This window comes from Trematomus bernacchii, unplaced genomic scaffold (assembly GCF_902827165.1).
Source record: "Trematomus bernacchii unplaced genomic scaffold, fTreBer1.1, whole genome shotgun sequence".
Classification (NCBI taxonomy): Eukaryota; Metazoa; Chordata; class Actinopteri; order Perciformes; family Nototheniidae; genus Trematomus; species Trematomus bernacchii.
In genome coordinates, this window is record NW_022987776.1 from 69,332 (window position 1) to 90,635 (window position 21,304).

At 41.8% G+C, this 21,304-nt stretch overlaps 1 protein-coding gene across 2 annotated transcripts; it reads left to right on the forward strand.

Moving 5' to 3' along the window:
- Nucleotides 1-6,824: 6,824 nt before the first annotated feature.
- On the forward strand, nucleotides 6,825-19,586 carry LOC117497109 (cysteine sulfinic acid decarboxylase-like). Of its 2 annotated transcripts, XM_034148999.1 has the most exons (15): nucleotides 6,825-6,998; nucleotides 13,947-14,045; nucleotides 14,119-14,258; nucleotides 14,337-14,463; nucleotides 14,550-14,640; nucleotides 14,733-14,955; nucleotides 15,069-15,148; nucleotides 16,685-16,739; nucleotides 17,092-17,208; nucleotides 17,299-17,363; nucleotides 17,496-17,577; nucleotides 17,666-17,865; nucleotides 18,790-18,841; nucleotides 18,922-19,011; nucleotides 19,146-19,586. In XM_034148999.1, the coding sequence occupies exons 2-15, from the start codon at nucleotides 14,021-14,023 to the stop codon at nucleotides 19,317-19,319; spliced, it is 1,521 nt and encodes a 506-aa protein (XP_034004890.1). In that variant the 5' UTR covers nucleotides 6,825-6,998; nucleotides 13,947-14,020; the 3' UTR covers nucleotides 19,320-19,586. The 2 variants fall into 2 exon arrangements, with proteins under 2 accessions (XP_034004890.1, XP_034004891.1); XM_034149000.1 differs by lacking the exon at nucleotides 6,825-6,998 and having other exon boundaries at nucleotides 14,122-14,258.
- Nucleotides 19,587-21,304: the final 1,718 nt, after the last annotated feature.

The window sequence follows — 21,304 nt, forward strand, 5'->3', positions numbered from 1 at the left end:
CAACAGGGATTAACTTTCATGCAATTTAAGACTAAACTTCTCACTGTTTCTTCAAGAGTTTTGACCACATGAAGGCGAGGTATTAGTCACTGAACACAAAGCTTTGAAACTTTGAAAAGACACGTAAAGAACAACGTATTTAAAGGAGACAACTAGAGATGTCCCGATCCGATCACGTGATCGGGGATCGGAGCCGATCACGTGATTTTCAAAAGATCGGAATCGGGAGAAAAAAATCGGGGATCTGGAATTGTTTCACAGCGGCCACTCAGGTAACGGCACTGAAACAACCGACACTTTCAGAGACTTTTAAAAGGAAAGAGAAACTGCCCCAGAACAGTGAAAAGGCCAAAAGAATAACAGCCAAGATAGCTGAATTCATCGCGTTGGATGACCAGCCGTTATCTGTTACCTTTTTTTTCTCTTAATGCATTGCATAAAGATTGGATCGGGAAAAATCGGTATCGGCAGATTGTCAAAATCAAATGATCGGAATCGGATCGGGAGCAAAAAAAGGTGATCGGGACATCCCTAGAGACAACAGAGGCAAATGCTGTGTCACTGTAAATTCAAGAAATGAAAGCAGATGTGTGATGTCATCCAGCAGTGACCACATACTAACGTAGTGATGTAAATGTTCAGGCATCATCCAGTGACTGAATATTTTACTAAAAGGATGACAGATACGTCCCGACATCGATCACATCATGATTTCACTTGACGGTAGCTATGGCAAAAGTCTAGGAAACAAAAGGTGAACACAAGTCCTTAAACTCTTCCTAGAATACCCGAGGAGATGTAATCTAATGTTAACAACATATCAGGTTTATATCCAATTAAAACGGTTTCGTCAAAATAAGACTTATTTTACATTGACAGTGCAATTTTGAAAACGACAATATTGTCCAAAGATATTTTTGCAAGTCATGGAAAGAAAACTCTAGGTTTGACTGATAACACTTAAAGAACGGCTGCATCCCGTCAGGTGAGCTGGTTTCTCAGGGTCTGTCTTACTGGTTTCAAAGGGTCTGTCTTACTGGTTTCAGTGGGTCTGTCTTACTGGTTTCAAAGTGTCTATCTCACTGGTTTCAAAGTGTCTGTCTTACTGGTTTCAAAGGGTCTGTCTTACTGGTTTCAGAGGGTCTGTCTTACTGGTTTCAGTGGGTCTGTCTTACTGGTTTCAAAGTGTCTATCTCACTGGTTTCAAAGTGTCTGTCTTACTGGTTTCAAAGGGTCTGTCTTACTGGTTTCAGTGGGTCTGTCTTGCTGGTTTCAAAGGGTCTGTCTTACTGGTTTCAAAGGGTCTGTCTCACTGGTTTCAGAGGGTCTGTCTTACTGGTTTCAGTGGGTCTGTCTTACTGGTTTCAAAGGGTCTGTCTTACTGGTTTCAAAGGGTCTGTCTTACTGGTTTCAGTTGGTCTGTCTTACTGGTTTCAAAGGGTCTGTCTTACTGGTTTCAAAGGGTCTGTCTTACTGGTTTCAAAGGGTCTGTCTTACTGGTTTCAAAGGGTCTGTCTTACTGGTTTCAAAGGGTCTGTCTTACTGGTTTCAAAGGGTCTGTCTTACTGGTTTCAAAGGGTCTGTCTTACTGGTTTCAGTGGGTCTGTCTTACTGGTTTCAAAGGGTCTGTCTTACTGGTTTCAGTGGGTCTGTCTTACTGGTTTCAGTGGGTCTGTCTTACTGGTTTCAAAGGGTCTGTCTCACTGGTTTCAAAGGGTCTGTCTTACTGGTTTCAGTGGGTCTGTCTTACTGGTTTCAGTGGGTCTGTCTTACTGGTTTCAAAGGGTCTGTCTTACTGGTTTCAAAGGGTCTGTCTTACTGGTTTCAGTGGGTCTGTCTTACTGGTTTCAAAGGGTCTGTCTTACTGGTTTCAAAGGGTCTGTCTTACTGGTTTCAAAGGGTCTGTCTTACTGGTTTCAAAGGGTCTGTCTTACTGGTTCAAAGGGTCTGTCTTACTGATTTCAGAGGGTCTGTCTTACTGGTTTCAAAGGGTCTGTCTTACTTGTTTCAAAGGGTCTGTCTTACTGGTTTCAAAGGGTCTGTCTCACTGGTTTCAAAGGGTCTGTCTTACTGGTTTCAGTGGGTCTGTCTCACTGGTTTCTCAGGGTCTGTCTTACTGGTTTCAAAGGGTCTGTCTTACTGGTTTCAGTGGGTCTGTCTTACTGGTTTCAAAGGGTCTGTCTTACTGGTTTCAAAGGGTCTGTCTTACTGATTTCAAAGGGTCTGTCTTACTGGTTTCAAAGGGTCTGTCTTACTGGTTTCAAAGGGTCTGTCTTACTGGTTTCAAAGGGTATGTCTTACTGGTTTCAGTGGGTCTGTCTTACTGGTTTCAGTGGGTCTGTCTCACTGGTTTCAGTGGGTCTGTCTCACTGGTTTCAGTGGGTAACTCGTGAAGTAAATGACCTGTGATTACTCTGACAGGTAAACAGGTGTGCTGTGGAAGAGCTGTGTGCGCTTGAGAGTATGAAGAAGGCTCTTCCTTGACACCATTTCTTCTCCTGGTTTTTTAAAATGTATTTATATATATATTTTAGGCAACCAGTGCCTTTTCTAAAGTGAGTGTTGAAAGGGGATTTGAATCCTCTGCATTGAGACCAAGCCCCAGTATAAAAGTCAGACTGAAGCATCCTCTGTGCTCCAGTCAGTCCTCTCAGTAAACACAGAGCTGAATCCAGATCAAATGGTCTTTGAGCAGCTTTTCTCTCACTGATTTTGAGGTTAAATGTTCGTTTTCTTCATGTATTGTGTCTTGATATTTGTCTGTTGATGTTACACATGGAGCTGCTGTGATGCAAGTCACATTTCAGACTTGATCTGACCTGTAAAGTCTTATCGTATTATCGTATATCTATACTCTTCTGAATATATGTATTGTCTACTGAGAATATGTATATATATACAAACAGTATATATGTCTATCTGTCTGTCTATATGGGTCATCAGCTCTACAAACTGAGCTACACACCAACATTAAATCCTTTGATTAAAATGTCTAAACGTGCGCTCCATTATCCTCTTTTGTACTATAATTGCATCTCATCCCCTTCACATGCACACGGTGACCCCACCTTAACGTGTGCTCACTTCTACTCTCACACGTGGGGGAACAACACATCATACAGGTTAGTTTGCATAAAGAATATCATTTTAACTTCATTTTTGTTTCCTCAAAATCTGAATTCAGAGGACACAAAAAGCTGAGATCAGAAATCCTTGACATGCTTGTTGGCCCCACCTTTTCCTTCAGACGTGAGCTAACGACACATTTAATCTCATCGCAATATGGACACTTTCCTTGCAATACTGTGTAATAATCACCTTTATGTGAAAAACATACATTTGTATAATGTCTCAACACCTTAATATGTCACTTTAAATTGCTGCTCCTCATTGTTAGCCACGGATGTGTGTACTTAATTGTCTTTATTTGTATTCTATTATTACTAATGTGTGCTTTAGTTAGCTTATTCTTCAATATTGCATGCCTCTTCTTGCTGTAACACTGCAAACGTCCCTGTTGTGGGACTAATAACGAGATTCTGATTCGACGCTAGTTTGCCTCCAGAAGCTCAAATCTAACTTCATTTTTGTTTCCTCAAAATCTGAACACAAACACATAAAAGGCTGAGATCAGGTCAGACATGCTTGACATGCTGTTTGGCCCCACCTTAAACCTTCCAATCTCATCGCAATATGGACATTTCCCTTTCAGTACTGTGCAATAATCACCTTTATGTGGATTGGTATGATGTCTCCAGACCTTAATATGTTACCCATGTCACTTAGTTCTTCAAATTGCTGGATGTATGTACTTATTTGTCTTTATTTGTATCGTATGATTACTTGTAAGTTAGCTTGTTCTTCATTATTGCCTGCCACTTTCTGCTGTAAACGTCCTCGCTGTGGGGCTAATACAGAGATTCTGTTTCTACGCTAGTTTCCCACAGAAGCTAACACCTCCCTCATTTCTTTCAAATCGGAGCTTTTAAAAAACAAACAAAGCCTAGGAACAGGTCTGTGTGTCTTGCATGTAAACAAACACCCTGCAGAAAGCCGGATCCCCCTCCCATGCATGAGGTTTAAAACCCAGAGAAAGACACTTCAAACCCAGCGTTAGAGGAGCAGAGGAACCAGTGAGAAGCAGGTGCTTCTGAATGCAGAAAACAGAGCACATATTCTGCAGAGAGGCCTCCACAACAAAAGCTCAGAGAGGGGGGAGAGAGGGGAGAGAGGGGAGAGACTGGGAGTCACCCCTCCTCTCTGATGCTGTTTTATTCCACCCTTTCCTTTGCATTACATTGGTAGCATTAGCATCATTACAGCTGCATTCTTCAAAGGATTAGGCTTAACACACACACACACACACACACACACACACACACACACACACACACACACACACACACACACACACACACACACACACACACACACACACACACACACACACACACACACACACACACACACACACACACACTCGTTGATATATGGAAAACAGGAGGGAGGTGACAGCTCAAACAGTACGTACCACTTCTTCTTCTTCTTCTTCTTCTTCTTCTTTAGTCCATCTCGTTCCCTTTCCCTGACTGTCGGATGCAGAGAGAGAGACGGGTGAGGAAGAGAGAGAGGGAGAAAAAAGGGAGGGAGGTGCCTCTGATGTTGTGGCAATCCCACTGCAGAGAGAGAGAGAGAGAGAGAGAGAGAGAGAGAGATGGAGAGGATGCTAACGCTAAAGTAGCCTCTGTAGTGGGATGGTGGGATGGTGGTGGTGATGATGATGAAGATGATGATGCGGCACCTTTCAGTGTGGAAACAGAGAGAAGGGGGGCGCTGTTACCTTGGAAACTGAGATGATGTGATGGGGAAGGTGGAGCTGAGCTGTGATTGGCCGACAGGGTGTGGTGCTCCCCGGAGGAAGAGGAGGAGGAGGGGGAAGAGGAAGAGGAAGAGGAGGGGGGATGACAGAGCAAAGGCAGCTGCTCACTCTTCTTCTGTGGTGGAGGAAACATGTAGAACAGGAAGGAGAGGAAGTCATCGTCGCCACCAGGTGGTGAGTCCTGGAAGTGCAGAGGAAGAAAAGCTGCAGGAGACGAGAGAGGATAAAATAGTGAATATATATTATTATTTATATTATAGTTATCGTTCCACTTTATCGACCTATAGTTTCATTCAAATAAGGAAAGACTAAAATAGTAAATAGAAAATAATTGATACGCAACAACAAATTGGTTCCAGGAACGTTTCTTCAGCCTCAACGTAGACACATCACATTAATGCACACAATATCTGTTTGATTTTTTACAACTGCACATATTTTATTCCGTTATATTTCTATGTAAATACTGCTATATTACTATATTTTTTTATAATTTTGTAATGTTATTATAGTTTTCTTAAAATTGTTTTCTATCTGTGTTTTTTATTTTTGCTTTTCTTTTATGTATGCACCACGACATCAAGTCAAATTCCTCGTACGAGTCAACCTACCTGATAATAAACCTGATTATGTGTGTGTGTGTGTGCGTGTGCGTGTGTGTGTCTGTTTGGGGGGGTGTGTGTGTGTGTGTGTGTGTGTGTGTAAAGTTAAACAGAGCCTAAGGCTTTAATACATATAAAATAAAAAACAGATTACAAGTAGTCGAAAAATATATATATAAATACATATCAGTAACAAAATAGCTTAATTTTAATACATTAAATCGTTAGCGTTACAAATATGTTTCATTTAAATTAGGCTGTCAGTCGATTAAAATATTTAATCGCGATTAATCGCATGATTGTCCATAGTTAATCGCAAATTAATCGCACATTTTTTATCTGTTCTAAATGTACCTTAGAGGGATATTTTTCAAGTTTTTAATACTCTTATCAACATATGAGTGGACAAATATGCTTTATATGTTTGTTTATTATCATTTGAACAATGACAAATATTCTCATGAATATTAAACACAACAACCTCTGAACATTACAAATATTCGATTCAACCTGGAACCTCTCATACAATAATACAATACAAAGTGTGTGTGTGTGTGTGTGTGTGTGTGTGTGTGTGTGTGTGTGTGAGAATGTGGAGAGCTGCCTGGACGCTGCAATCATGTTGTGCGCACTATCCGTGCTGAGTGTGCTGACTTTTCGTACAATGTCCCACTGTCTGGCTACCTGCATAAAGTCAAGTGCTCGGCGCAGTTGTCGGCGAAATGTCATTGAAACAGCTCCTGATATTTCACTCCTGTTAGCTGCAGCTTAGCTAGCACCCGATGCTAGACAACAACAACACGTAAGGTGTGTGCCTCGCCTCGCGCGAGTCGCCGCCACACACACTACAGCAGCACACACACACACACACACACACACACACACCACACAGACAGCACACACACACACACACACACACACACACACACCCACCCTCACACCACACACACACACACACACACACCACCCACACACACACCACACACACCACACACACACACACACACACACACACACACACACACCACACACACACAACCACACCCTCCCGGTCCTCCCGATTGCCAGTCCGTGCCTGCCGGTGAGCGTGGAAGTGTGGGTCTGCCACAAGTCGGGGCGGCAGGTGCGGGGCTGAAGCATCAGCTTCGTAGATGGTATTTTAAACTCGATGCGCTCTGAAACTACGGGGCGGCCGAGGACAAAAAATACACATGCGTTAATCGCGTTAAAATAATTAGTGGCGTTAATTTTTTTTTGCGTTAACGCGTTATTAACGCGTTAACTTGACAGCCCTAATTTAAATACAAATTATCCATTAATAGGGATAGAAAACGAGTGTGAAATGGTCGCAGGCGGTCCTGTTCTTATTATACATCCATGGGTCCTGCCTCCTCTGACCAGCTGGGTGTAGTCACCCTAATCACAGAGCCCGCTGCATCCTGGAGGAGTTGAATAGTTGGTCCGTGCGAGCCAGCGTGTAGACGGGAGGCATTCTATCAAGTCAGGACAGACAGCCGGTAAGACACTCAGATCCATAATGTTGTGTGAGAGCTCCGCGGTGCGCTAAAATGTTTATGTTGTGGTGGAACATTACGGGACATAATTCACTGTGTTATAGAGAGTGTGTTGCGCCACGGACCCGTTAGGTAGCGCACCTGTGGAGTGTTATCATTCCAGCTTGAGTAGCATGTAATGAAGTTGTTCCTACATTTCTGTAAACTAATGGAAAATAAAGTGTGGAGTTCCATACTCAACACGCCGCCTCCGACTCCCACTCATCGGCTCTACAATGTTCTGTTAAAGTGTTTGCCACGTGGCTCTTTAGAACTCATTGTTTATATATTTAAGTTTCAATTTGGTGCGCTAATTTTGCAGAACATTCTGAGCTTAGACCTGTTATTTATTGTCAAAAGGATAAAATAGGACCTATTTTAGTTTATAATTTAGCATCCTGCAATTAGCCTACTGTTACCCGGTGGAATCTAGATAATCCTAGGAAATGTTGGAAAGCCATAAAATCGATATCCACCGGTGAGATCCGTAATGAGCTACCTCCGTGCCTTACCACAACATCTGGCTCTATATCGGACAGGGCCACTATGTTACATTGCTTTAATGAGCATTTTGTGTCCTGTGGCTCTCTGTTTGATTCTGTGACTAACTCTGCTTCTGTGAACACCACAGTCTGTGACTCTGAACAATGTGGTCTGGAAAACCCTTTCAGTTTTACTCCTTTTACTGTAAATGTTGTTCATGAAGCATTATCTAAGTTAGATCCTAAGAAACCGGCCGGCCCGGACAACGTAGAACCTTTCTTTTTAAAGATAGCTGCAGATTTTATTGCTCCACCTCTCACTTCTCTTTTTAACCTCTCCCTCAGCACAAATGCAATTCCAAAAGTATGGAAGTCAGCGTATGTCTTGCCTTTACTAAAAGGAGGGGAGGCAACTACTTTAAATAACTATAGGCCAATCTCTAAATTATCAGTTCTGGCGAAAGTTCTTGAACGCCTAGTGAGTGAACAGGTAAAGGAGTTTTTATGTACAAATGACATCCTGTCTAAACATCAGTCAGGCTTCAGAAAGCACCATCACTGCCACAATGAAAGTGGTGAATGACATTACAAGTATTTTAGATAATAAGCAGAGTTGTGCAGCTCTATTTATTGATCTTTCTAAAGCGTTTGATACCGTCGATCATCGCATCTTAAAGCAGAGGCTACTCAGTATTGGCATATCCAGCCATGCAGTGGGGTGGTTTGTGAACTACCTCTCTGAAAGGTCCCAATGTGTTCACTTTTGATGGGCTGTCTTCTGAGTGGTTGAACATTGCTAATGGTGTTCCTCAAGGTTCTGTTTTAGGTCCACTTTTATTCTCCATCTACATCAATAGTTTAGGTGAAAAATGTGGATGAAGCTACTTTACATTTTTATGCGGATGATACCGTGATGTACTGTGCAGGTCCCTCCATTAAGGAGGCGGTTGTTAAATTACAGGCTGTTTTTAACATTATTCAGACTCAGCTCTCTGAACTTAAGCTTCTTTTAAATGTTGATAAAACCAAGGTAATGCTCTTTTCTAAAGCTAAAAAGACTCCAGAGCCTGTTTTAGATATTGTTACTATGCAAGGACAAGTACTCCAAGTGGTTACCTGTTATAAATACCTTGGTATCTGGCTTGATGATTGTCTTACTTTTAAACTTCAGGTCATTAATCTGCTTAAAAAGCTGAGGGTTAGACTAGGTTTCTTTTTCAGAAACAAGTCCTGTTTCTCTTTTGAAGCCAGGAAAAGGCTCTGTGACCTTTTGACCTGTGCTGGACTATGGTGATTTGATATATATGAATGCACCTGCCCATTGCCTGGAAAGGTTAGATGCCGCTTATCACAGTGCTCTGAGATTTGTTACTAACTGTAAAGCACTTACTCATCACTGTACCCTGCCAAGGCATACAGGGTACAGATCGTTGATCTCAATGGGATTTTTCACCTGGTTAAATAAAGGCTACAAACAAACAATGCTAATAATGCTAATGCGAGGATAATAAAATGGCGGCTTCACAAAACTTTTTGGGAGTTTTACGGGGCGTGGTTTGCAATCCGCCCAGCCAATCAGAAATGGGAACCTTTTTCTCCCATGAAAGTACCTGAGGCCTGTACTACGAAGCTGGTTCACCCTAACCTGGATATGTTTGAGTTACCCGGTTTACCTAATCCAAATTCCTATTTAATTGTGTTTTTATTTCTCTAGTCTTGTTGTGGTCATTTAACATCTTGCCAAGGACAACAGTTGAAAATTAGCCTGCTGGCTAATACTGGCTCATTTACAGCAATGTGGATTAATGTGCACTGTCCTTTAAATAAACAAAAAAACAAATCAAACGCGCTCTCGCTAAACTGTCCTACGACGCTGGTTATCAACTCGTTAACTCAAGCCAGCCGTACCCTATCTAGTTAGGTGCGCGTTCACATGAAAGGGGTGGTATTTGGAGCATTCGACCGATCACAAACACGGACAAGCGTACTGACAGCGCAGCGTCATACTTCCTGAATGAAAAGTGAACTTTAATATTAGTCAAATATGAAGAAGTTAAACTTTAAACATCCATGACTTAAACACTTTATCCAGGATCAAAGCCACATAGCTGCACCTGCAAGGTGAATACAGCTGGTAACAGAAAAAGTGTTTGAATGCGTACATTAACAGGTTTATGATATCACTGCGACACGATCTGACTTTAATTACATTTGACTCGAGTGTTTCGTCAACTTAATGTGTTGCTTAAAATAATACTTCTGCATACAGTATGTGACACTGTGAGTGTTGCACGGCCAGATACGGCTCAGCTGACTCAGATAAGGAAATATATGATACATTATGATGTGATATGATATGAATGATAATGGGACACATCGACGTCTGCACTCACAGTGCCGCGGACTGTACTTAATGTTACTCTGATCCGGTTACTTATGTTGTGGCAGATATTTAAGTAAGCTTTCTTAACGCTAATATTATAATAGTCAGATTGCTCTGAAGATGGGAGGGGATATTCTATTCATTTTCACGTTCACACAGTCGGTGATTTTTGCCGTCCGTCTTTCCTGCAACGGCAGTCTAAACTGTATTTCCTTTCTCCTGTAATATGATCGCTTTAAACTCCGCACAATCCGGCAGCCACAACACCTTCTCTGCCGGATATGGAAGCCCTTCCTTAGTTTTTCACCTGCTGGGCCCAGAGTAAAATGCTTTTGTGAGCACAAACTAGACGGAACAGCCAACACCAGTGTGATTTTGGAGACGGTGTGACTGACCTGGACAAAGTTGTAGGGGGGGGTGCCATATCTGGCAGGAGAAATACCTGCTCTGCTGAACATGTTATGTAGAGAACAGTGCAGATCTTCCCTATTGACACCAGGATTAACCTAGTCTAAAATAAGGAACATTAATAGTGTGATTGAGGCACAGATATAAGATCAATAATACACTTTATTTTAGGGCACCTTTCAAAACATTCCATGTTACCTTAAAATAAAATATGAGTGGCATTACAATACAAACATGTAGGAAACCACAGAGGACAATTACATTCAAAGGAGCAATTAAAGCGAGTGAAGCCAGTTTGAACACATGATCTTTTAGGCTTGATTGAAAATAACAGTGTCTGACATATGTTATATCATTGCTTACTATTCGTGGTTATCAAGTATCAGACACTTAACCAACAGAGAAGGTTTTAAGAAATAGGCCTATACTGACAAATGACATATTATCCTGTCATTGTCTGTTCTGTAGGAAGGAGGAACATAGTGGGACTACACTCAAAAACTGAAGTTTGTTCCAATACGAAGATTGTGACAGATCTGAAAAATGTCCTTAAAACGAGCCTCCTCGTAATTGTATGCACATTATTTATTTATTCAGCCGTTTGCTGTTTAATCTGATGGGAAAGATATCATTCAAAAGAGAGAAAGTAAATCATCCGCTAGGCGAACGCTCAATAAGCGAGATGACGTCATCGTTGCGCGTCCCCGTGAACAGGGCTTCAATCTGCAGCAAGACTTCAACCTACGGCACATCACCGGGACCTGGCTCGAAACACTGGGGCTATTGCGTCATCGTTATCAGGAAATGTTCGATAGAGGGCGTAGACACTGAACCGTTTGTTCCCCCAGAGCGTTTCGTCCACAGATCTACCCACCTTGGGACCCGTTATCGTTCTCTGCGTTTCCCTGGCGGCCTCATGTGGCCGAACCGTCTTCTCGGTGGTTCTCAACCTTTTTACACCAAGTACCACCTGAGAAAATAGTTGGCTCTCAAAGTACCACCATATGACCAATGTTAAAATACAGTCACAGTTCATGCTGGACTCGGAGGCAAATGTATCATAATAACTAGGGATGTCCCGATCACCTTTTTTTGCTCCCGATCCGATTCCGATCATTTGATTTTGACAATCTGCCGATACCGATTTTTCCCGATCCGATCTTTCTGCAATGCAATTAAGAGAAAGAAGAAAGGAGAAAGCATTCAAGTTGTCCCTTAAACCCCACGTTCTCCACCACAGATAACGGCTGGTCATCCAACGCGATGAATTCAGCTATCTTGGCTGTTATCTTTTTGGGCCTTTTCACTGTTCTGGGCAGTTTCTCTTTTCTTTTAAAAGTCTCTGAAAGTGTTGGTTGTTTCAGTGCCGTTACCTGAGTGGCCGCTGTGTACTCGTCGTGTTGGGTTGTTTGGTGTTTGTATTAGATTGGTCCGTGTTGAACGTAGCTCGTCTTTCCACCACGCGGCCTCCACCTTGCAAACATTGCATCTGGCTGTTACACGCATTCGCTTTCAATGTTATAATACTTCCAACTCCTGACATTTTCTCTGTCCCGACTCCCGAGGCAACCAGCAGCTGAACGTCCTCTCGTTAGCTTACTGCTACTATTAGACACTGCCCCACTCTGTTGCCAGATTTGAGAGAAATAACAACCAGGTCGATGAAAACAAGCCCAAAAGAAGCAACACATACATGATGTTGTGTATTTAAACCAAAACTAAGGCCTCAGGATGACTTTAAGACGTGAACATGGTCCATTTTTGTTTTTGTAACATTAAATAAAATAATAAAATATTTTATAAAAAAAAAAAAAAAAGATTCCGATCCCCGATTTTTTTTTCCCAATTCCGATCTTTTGAAAATCACGTGATCGGATCGGGACATCTCTAATATAACATTATTTGTATCAGCCACAGCTCATGTACAAAGGAAGTCTCTCTTCTCTCTACTCCTCTCTCTCTACCTCTCTCTCTCTCTACCTCTCTCTCTCTCTACCTCTCTCTCTCTCTCTCTCTACCTCTCTCTCTCTCTCTACCTCTCTCTCTCTCTCTACCTCTCTCCTCTCTCTCTCTACCTCTCTCTCTCTCTCTCCCTCTCCCCCTCCCTCTCTCTCTCTCTCAATCCTACCTCTCCTCTCCTCTCTCTCTCTCTACTCTCTCCCTCTCTCTACTCTCTCTCTACCTCTCTCTCTCTCTACCTCTCTCTCTCTACCTCTCTCTCCACAAGTGAGAACAAAATAATAACTTATTCTCACACAACAAATGGCAACTGTACACACATGTCATATACCAAAGTTTGAAGGCCTCCTGCAACAACCTACATTGTAACAGAAAATGTCCTCTTGGGAATTCAGTTCCACAATAATAATGAAGCCTCCAGGAGCAGATGAGCTAAGGGCTAATAGCTCATCTTCAGTCTGCTGATGTTTGCTATTGCCATTTCTGTGGTGGCAAAGTAAAAAAGATAACAATTAAGGACAAGTGTGTGCTTTTTCAGCTTTTGACCTCGGTCACAGCCTTCTCTCCATTATTTGCGCAAATGCCTTCTTCCTGAGTCTCTTCTCTCCTCCATCACAGCGGCTGTGCATATCACTGTTGCGTTGCTGGCGACGCTCGTGCTCGGTTGATGACTGTCCTCCTCCTCATTCACTTGTTCACTTCCGCTGGTAATAATCTCCTCTGTACCTCTCTCAACATCACTCAGCTTTCTTCTTTCTTTAGCTTGCTTGCAACGTTCGCTAATCGTTCGCGGGTAGTATGGTCGTCATTAGCAACGCCAGAAATACATTTAAAAACGATGTGTTTCTAAATCTAAAAACAACAATAGCCCTTTAGAACTTATTTAAACCACAGTTTCAATTATCTCAAGCTTATTTTCATTCGTTGTGGTATTTGGATAGTATGATTTATTTTGTAATTAATGTTATTCAATCACGCCTCAAACTGATGTCACTAGTCCCTATAGCCTGTTTTTAAATGGAAGTTGTCTGAGGTCCTTACCACCAGCTGCTCTTGCAGTAATAAGTAGTGCACCTTACTTACTGTCCCAAATGTGCATAATGTAGTAGGGCTGTGCGATTATGGCAAAAATCCTAATCACGATTTTTTTTTGTCAATAATTGATATCACGCTTATTAAAAACGATTATCCATTTACTTTGAAAACATCCATTTATTGAAAAGAAAAATGTGAACAGTATGTTTTTAACAGTTGATTACCCTGAACTTTAAGTATAATTCAACTGAAAATAAAAAAATAAATAATTACATTTTTTCTTTTTTTTATAAAAATAATAATCGTTTTATTTCGATTACGTTTTCGTAATCGTTGTAAGCCAAAATCGTAATCGAGATTAAAATACGATTTAATTGCACAGCCCTACAATGTAGTGACTGCTTTTTGTTGACTTAGTTGTGTTTTCTGTATTTTTTATGTCTGTGTAAAGATTATATAAAATGGAAAAAATATATATATATAAAAATGTATTGTCAGATTCCTCCGCGTACCACAGGTTGAGAACCACTGGTCTATCTGATAGAGAACTGTAGCGGATACGACCGTCCTCGTGTGGCTGCAGCTTTAATTGGGGCAAAGGTCAACTCCCTCCCTCTTTTGTTCCTCACTGCCTTTGCTTTTCAGACCCTCACTGCTGCCTGCCTTGTCAGTCGAGCCAAGCAAAGAGGTAGAGATTCACCAACTTGGAAAGTGTGGAAATGGCAAACATGTTTCCACTCTCATGTAAGTACATTGTGCTATGCATGTTTATTCATGTTTGAATTATTTTTTAAATGTTCATGTTCTCTCCTAACAGCAGAGGGCCAGGATCCAGCTGAACTCCCTGACATGAATTATCCCCTCATTGACCATTCAGAGGGTCAACTCTTCTTGAATGAAGCCTTCAAAATCATCATCGAGGAGGTTCTCTGCAAGGGCACAGACGTCAAGCAGAAGGTGGCCTAAAATGACCGGTGTCAGATTACAGTGAGTTCTCTGAGCAAAAACTAAAAGTCCATGTGTTCTTCCTTCCAGGTCTGTGAGTGGAAAGAGCCGGGAGAACTGGCTCAGCTGCTGGATTTTGAGCTCAGGGCGGCGGGGGAGCCACAACAGAGGCTCCTACAGAGAGTAACAGATGTTGCCAAGTACAGCATCAAGACGAGTGAGCCTGCCGGAGACAGCAGAGACATTCTCATAGTTAGTAAACCTTATTTTCTGTAATGATGAGACTTTGCTTGTGTCTTCCAGGTCACCCACGTTTCTTTAATCAGCTGTTTGCAGGAGTGGACTATCACGCCCTGGCTGGACGATTCCTCAGTGAGGCTCTCAACACTAACCTGTAAGAATCTAAATCATATGAATTTGTGTTAAGTTAATAAATTATGTAAAAATACAGTACGAAATACAACTTTTTGTGTGTGTTAATTGCAGCTATACCTATGAGGTGGCCCCAGTGTTTATGCTGATGGAGGCTGAGGTCTTAAGATCACTGCGGCAGCTGGTTGGCTGGACAGATGGTGATGGTATTTTCTGCCCTGGGGGGTCTACGTCTAACATGTTTGCCATGAACCTCGCACGCTACCGACTTTTCCCAGAGGTCAAAAGTCAGGGTCTGTGGGCTGTCCCACGGCTTTCCATCTTTACATCTGCCGAGGTCAGGAGAAGCTGTTAAACACTGCATGCTTGAGGAATTTATGTCACTGTGGAGATTGTGTATCAGAGGATCACTACTGTGTTGTCTCTACATATATATGTTTGTTTTTCCAGAGCCATTACTCTGTGAAGAAAGGGGCTGCCTATCTGGGCATCGGGACAGACAATATCGTCGTGGTGAAAGTGGATGAAGGGTAATGTATTTTTTATAAAAAGAGCTGAAACTATTAATAATAAATCAAATTATAATCAATGTTTGATTTTTAAGGTAAAATTACTTTCATCTCATTAAATGTGGGGACATAAAGTTTTCCTTTTTATTTAGTATATTGACATCTTAGACCAGGGGTCTCAAACTCAATTTCATCACGGGCCACATCAGCATTATGGTTGCACTCAAAGGGCCGGTTGTAACTTTAAGACTATATCATTAATTAATATAACTTCATAATTAACTACGTCTGAAAGCAGAAGTCTAGAGCAAATAATTGCAAGTCTCTTCAGTAAGAATGTCACAATATGATTTTAAAAGAAAAGCCACATTCTGGAAAAACATTCATTGTGACATTTTGAAAAAAAAATCAATTTATGAGAAAAAGGCTAATTCTAAGAAAAAAGGCATATTTGGACAAAAAAAGTCAAATTCTGAGAAAAAGTTTTATGGGCAACGTGCCCATAAGTTGTCCCACTTAGATACGAGATTGTCCCACTCAATAGTTTCAAAGGTCAACTCAAATATACATACAATTGCAAGCTCCTGTGGGGCCACATAAAATGAAGTCGCGGGCCGGATTTGGCCCCCGGGCCTTGAGTTTGACACCCCTGTCTTAGACTGTTGGTCGGATAAAATAAGCAATTTCGAGACATGACCATGTGAAAACATTATTCAATTCAACATGTTAAACAAATCAGACCTTTCTTAACTGTCAATGCTGCAAAGTCATACCTCCACTGTATGATTCTATCCCACATTGAATACTGTTTCACAAACTGGTCGTTTGCTTGTGCCACAAACCTGAAACCCATAGAACAGCTGAGAGAGAGAGAGAGCTATCAAGGTGTTTGACAGAAAGCCACATTCATACCACCTCTGCACCATCCTAGAGAAACACCATTTCTTAAGTTTTGACCATTTAAAGTCTTTTAAAAGTATGTGTTTTTTTTATAAATGTTTACATGGACTGCCCCCCCCCCCCCTTCCCTTAGGGGAATTCATCCACAAAAAACACACTGGACGCTGCACTAGGTCAGAGACCAGAGGAGACTGAAGTCCACTGCAAACGGACCACTTAGATACGAGATTGTCCCACTCAATAGTTTCAAAGGTCAACTCAAAGAATGGATGAGAAACAAACAGACGTGTGAATGCACGTGTAATACAGGGGTATCTTATCTTGTATGTCGTGGCTGCTACATTGTACTGTCATGTGGCAAATACTTGTGTATGCTGCTTTTGCACTTTTTGGATATCATGTATTTGTTTTTGCTATGTGTATACTTGTCATGTTCTTAAATGTTTTATGTGAGGGACTGCGGATGGAAATGAGCTCCAAGTGTTCATTAATGTGCATTGTCTCTGCTAAATGAAAATAATACTATGGTATGATTGGATGTCTTATAGCCTGGACGATTATTTAAAAACGTGGTGGTTTCAGCCCTACACACTATGACTATCGGGTTCTTTATAGTCTGAGTAATTCATGTTCCATTTATATTGTGTGCGCTTTTAGAGGCCGCATTATTCCAGAGGACCTGGAGGAAAAGATCGAGCTGACAAAATCTCAGGTAAATTCACGAAGCACTCAAATAGACTATATTTAACATGCCCTTTTGTAACTTAAATTAGTTTTAACAGTGATTATTTGAAAGTTATAGGTAACCATTAAACAATTTGTATATCCTGCAAACCTGAATTCACATTACATGTTAGACTCTTTTATCCAAAGCGACTTACATACTCAATACTGTGGACAATCCCCACAGGAGCACTTTGGGGAGAAGTGTCTCAGGGACACAACGACATGCTGACTGCAGTGGGGTTTGAACCTGTGACCCCCTGATCCCAACACCAACGCACAACCCACTACACTTCACAAGTGCAAGAATGCTGTGTTCATTTTCAGTTTGTTTCCATCAGGGAGCAGTACCTTTACTTGTGAGCTGCACATCAGGGACAACAGTGCGGGGTGCGTTTGACCCACTGGACCGTATAGCTGATGTCTGCGAGAGACACAACATCTGGATGCATGTAGACGTGAGTGGTCCTGAAAGAGACAGATGCAAGTCTGTGGACAAGCTTCTGTTGTCTTTACTAAAGGTGAATTACATGCTAAATGTGTTTCAGGCTGCCTGGGGAGGGAGTGTGCTGTTTTCCGAGCAGCACAGACATCTGATGAAAGGGGTTGCCAGGTATTAATATGCATGATACAAATACACTTTCACTGTTATCAAGGATACAACTAGATACACAGTTATGCAGATATGGTCAATATGAACAATGTGTGTGTTCTCATGTGTTCGTGTGTGTGTGTGTGTGTGAAGAGCAAATTCAGTAGCCTGGAATCCACACAAGCTGCTGATGGCTGGCCTGCAGTGTTCTGCCTTGCTGCTGCAGGATACAACGGTTTGAGGCGACAGCATTATCTGATACACATAATAAAGTTTAACGTTGTATTAGTCAGTGACAGTAATTTACTTGTGCTTGTCCTCAGAACTTGTTGAAAAAGTGCCACAGTGCCAACGCCACCTACCTCTTCCAGCAAGACAAATGCTATGATGTCAATCTGGATGTCGGGGACAAGACCGTACAGTGTAGCCGCAAGGATGACTGTCTGAAGCTCTGGTTGATGTGGAAAGCTGTTGGCTCCATTGGCTTGGCCGCGCGTGTAGACAAAGCTTTTAACCTTGTGAGGTAGGCATCCAGCTGAAGTCACACACAAACCTAGTATAGTTGAGATTCGAAGTCCATCTGTTTGTTGAGCTGTAATGAAGATGAACAGAAAGTGTTATATCGCCTCGTGCGGTAATGCTTTGGCAATACTATGTTTAACCCTCCTGTTGTCTTCGGGTCAGATCTGACCGATTTACTACTTTCATCAATCATAACTTTTTTTGTTTTACATTCGATTGCATTAAGGCTTCATGATATCCTTCACAGAAGACATTTGAACATATACAATTGCTGATCACCACTATCATTGAACTTTGGATGATTTAGTCAACTTTGTAACACCCGGGGTTCCCGGTCAAAAATGACTGCCATAAAGAAAATTAGTAACCATCCGGATCAGATAAAACACACACACACACACACACACACACTAGATGTGTCCCCGTCCCCGTCCCCCCCCCCTTATGTGCCCATCCCCCCATGTGAATCACACCTAGTGACTTATCCGACCGGCCCACATCGTCCGACCGGCCCACTTCAGTACCGGCCCATCGGGATTCGTCCCGATGGCCAGTCCGCCCCTGCCTGGCACACACACAGAACAATTTGATACATTTCCCGCTCTTATGTGCCCATCCCCCCACATGGATCACACCTGGCACACGCAATACTTGTTCAGTGTCTATTCTTTGTATATGTACTGCAGTTGTTCATGTATACCAGTAGTCTGATACAATATGTACAGTTTGAAAGGGTGTTAAATGACATTTGGTGATGATTAATGGTTTTTGTGTTAATGTAATAGCAGTTAAAACAGGACCGGTCAAATTTGACCGTGAACACCAAAGTAAGGGGGGGGGGGGGAAACGAAGACAATAAGAGGGTTAAAATCATGCCAATAAAGCCCTATTGTATTTGATTGTATTGTTAACATCCCTCTTGCAGGTATCTGGTGGAGCAGATGAGGAAAAGGGAAGGGTTTCATCTTTTGTGGGAGGTGAGTAAACATCTCATACTGATATTCTATCGTACTGAAGATTCAATGTTTTCACCCAGAGTGTGTTTCTCCATGGGCAGCCAGAGTTTCTGAATGTCTGCTTCTGGTTTATACCTCCAAGCATGAGGGGAAAGGAAGGAAATGCAGACTACCAGCACAGACTGGCAAACGTAAGTCTCACTGGATTGGGAACAGAAAGACTAAATGATTGTGTTGCATGCTTTGTTAATAAGGCCACCATCTTAAAGCGTTCACCTCAGCAGAGCTTCTGAATCAAACGGTGTGTTTCTGTTCTTGATAATAGGTAGCTCCAGTCATCAAGGAGCGCATGATCAAGCAAGGCACGATGATGGTGGGCTACCAACCTTTGGGAGACAAGGTCAACTTTTTCCGCATGATTGTCCTCTCTACGCTGGTTTCCAAGGACGATATGGACTTCTTCCTTGATGAAATTGAAAGACTGGGAAATGACTTGTGAACAAAGCAACTTGAAAGAAGTGTCTAGACTAGACCTTAGGAGTTGTGCATTATGTGTTGTATTTGAATGTTGAAAGGTTTAACAAACAGCCTGACTGTACCATTGAGATATTTGATTTGCTCAGTTAAGTTGTCATAATACAATGATATACTAAAGTCTGATGACCATGGATCAAAATCTGTCTGTTATGAATCAATGAACAAACAAATTGATATGTTTCTTATTCTTTTTAAATATATCCACTGAATAAAACCACTCCCTCACAATTATGGCCGTAAATGTGGTTCATGCTGCTTCGATCACGTGACAGGGAGCCTGGCCAATCACAAGGCTTACAGGAATTCTACCGAGGCCGGCGTCCTTCGTTGCTGCACATGTGTATCCTCCGCGGTCTTAAAATCCCCACAATGCTCTTCCGGTGGCGTTTCCTGTCAGTGTTTTGTAAACTGAGACAAAATTGTGCGACAAGAAATAATAACCTTCAAAAAATCAAAAGGGAAGCAGTCCATTTGCGAAATAATTTCACTCTCTGCTCTTTGACCTGCACGCCCTGCTGTTGGGTGTTTCTCAATGTCGAGGAAGGATGCTCCAGAGCCACTATTTCAAGCATGCTACGTCATCGAGTCCCGCCGAAGGACTGTTCCAATGTCCAGCATACTTGGAATTCTACTCTTAAAATCCCCCACAATGCTTTGCGCACGGACCAATTTCCAAATCTTTGGCGGAAATCGCGCTCCATTGAAGGCGGGGCCTCTCGTATGACGCACACCTGCACACCTGTTAGCCTGCTCCACCATTCTTCGTTTTCCGAGGCTAGGAAGGATTCTTGCCTCGCTTCTGAAGGACCTGACTCGGAAGACGTGCTACCAAGGAAGCGTCCTCGACATTGAGAAACACCCGTTGTGTTGTCTGGGGCGGAGTTTGTTAAAACTCAAAATCTTAAACTTAAAACAAACTAGGAACTATTTCTGCTAAATAAATAAATTAGGTAAAGTAAAAAAATACAACATGCACCTTTTTAAAGTTAGGTGGACTAAATGTAGAGGGTAAGTACTTCAAAGGTGTACATTTACTCAATGACTATACTAAAGTACAATTTCGCTTTTACCCGTGTACTTATTCTACTGTTTTTACTATTGTTTGTTATTACTTAGAGCAGGGGTGTCAAACTCGAGGCCCGGGGGCCAAATCCGGCCCGTGACTTCATTTCATGCGGCCCCACAAGAGCTCTGAAAGAATATAATATGTTTATTATACGGTTACAGGCCGCTTTACAGAAGCGCATTGCCCATAAACTACATGTCCCACAATGCATCTCAAATGTGACTTTTCTCCATAATTTGGCTTTTCTTTTAAAATCGTTTTGTGACATTCTCACTGAAGAGACTTGCAATGATTTGCCCTAGACTTCTGCTTTCAGACGTAGTTAATTGTGAAGTTATTACCCTATCCGATAATAATCCAATGCAGAGGCAATACTGTAATATAATACATTATTTGATATATATTATCTATTTATATATGTATTTTTCTATAGTCTTAAAGTTCCGACCGGCCCTTTGAGTGCAACCATAACGCTGATGTGGCCTGTGATGAAATTGAGTTTGACCCCCCTGATTTAAATGATCATTTGAATAGTAAACACAACTGTCCAGAAAGGTGAGTAAAGTGACTTTTCAGATCTCACTTCAATCATTCTTATGTGTTGAAATATTGGAAAGTCTTACCTGAGGGGTGCATACCAATAGTCAATCAATTTGTGTCGAACTTCTGACTACATCCGGTTTGCAAATCAAAGTGTGGTACCAACAGGTAGGGGGTATATGAAAATAATTGTATTGGGGGGGAAAATCTGACCATTTCAATTAAGGTCAACTGATTACATGCAGGTTCAAATAAAACAAAAAATACTGGAATTTATGAGAATTTCCAAAATAAAAGTCCCACATTTTGTACCTTGTCATGACTTCAAAACACGCTGAGCT

Bases quoted from the DNA above. Each gene is read 5' to 3' on its own strand.
- LOC117497109 (XM_034148999.1), top strand. From the start codon at position 14,021: ATGGCAAACATGTTTCCACTCTCAT. The intron at 14,046-14,118 runs GTAAGTACATTG...CTCTCCTAACAG, and splicing joins AAACATGTTTCCACTCTCAT to CAGAGGGCCAGGATCCAGCT. The intron at 14,956-15,068 runs GTCAGGAGAAGC...TTGTTTTTCCAG, and splicing joins CCATCTTTACATCTGCCGAG to AGCCATTACTCTGTGAAGAA.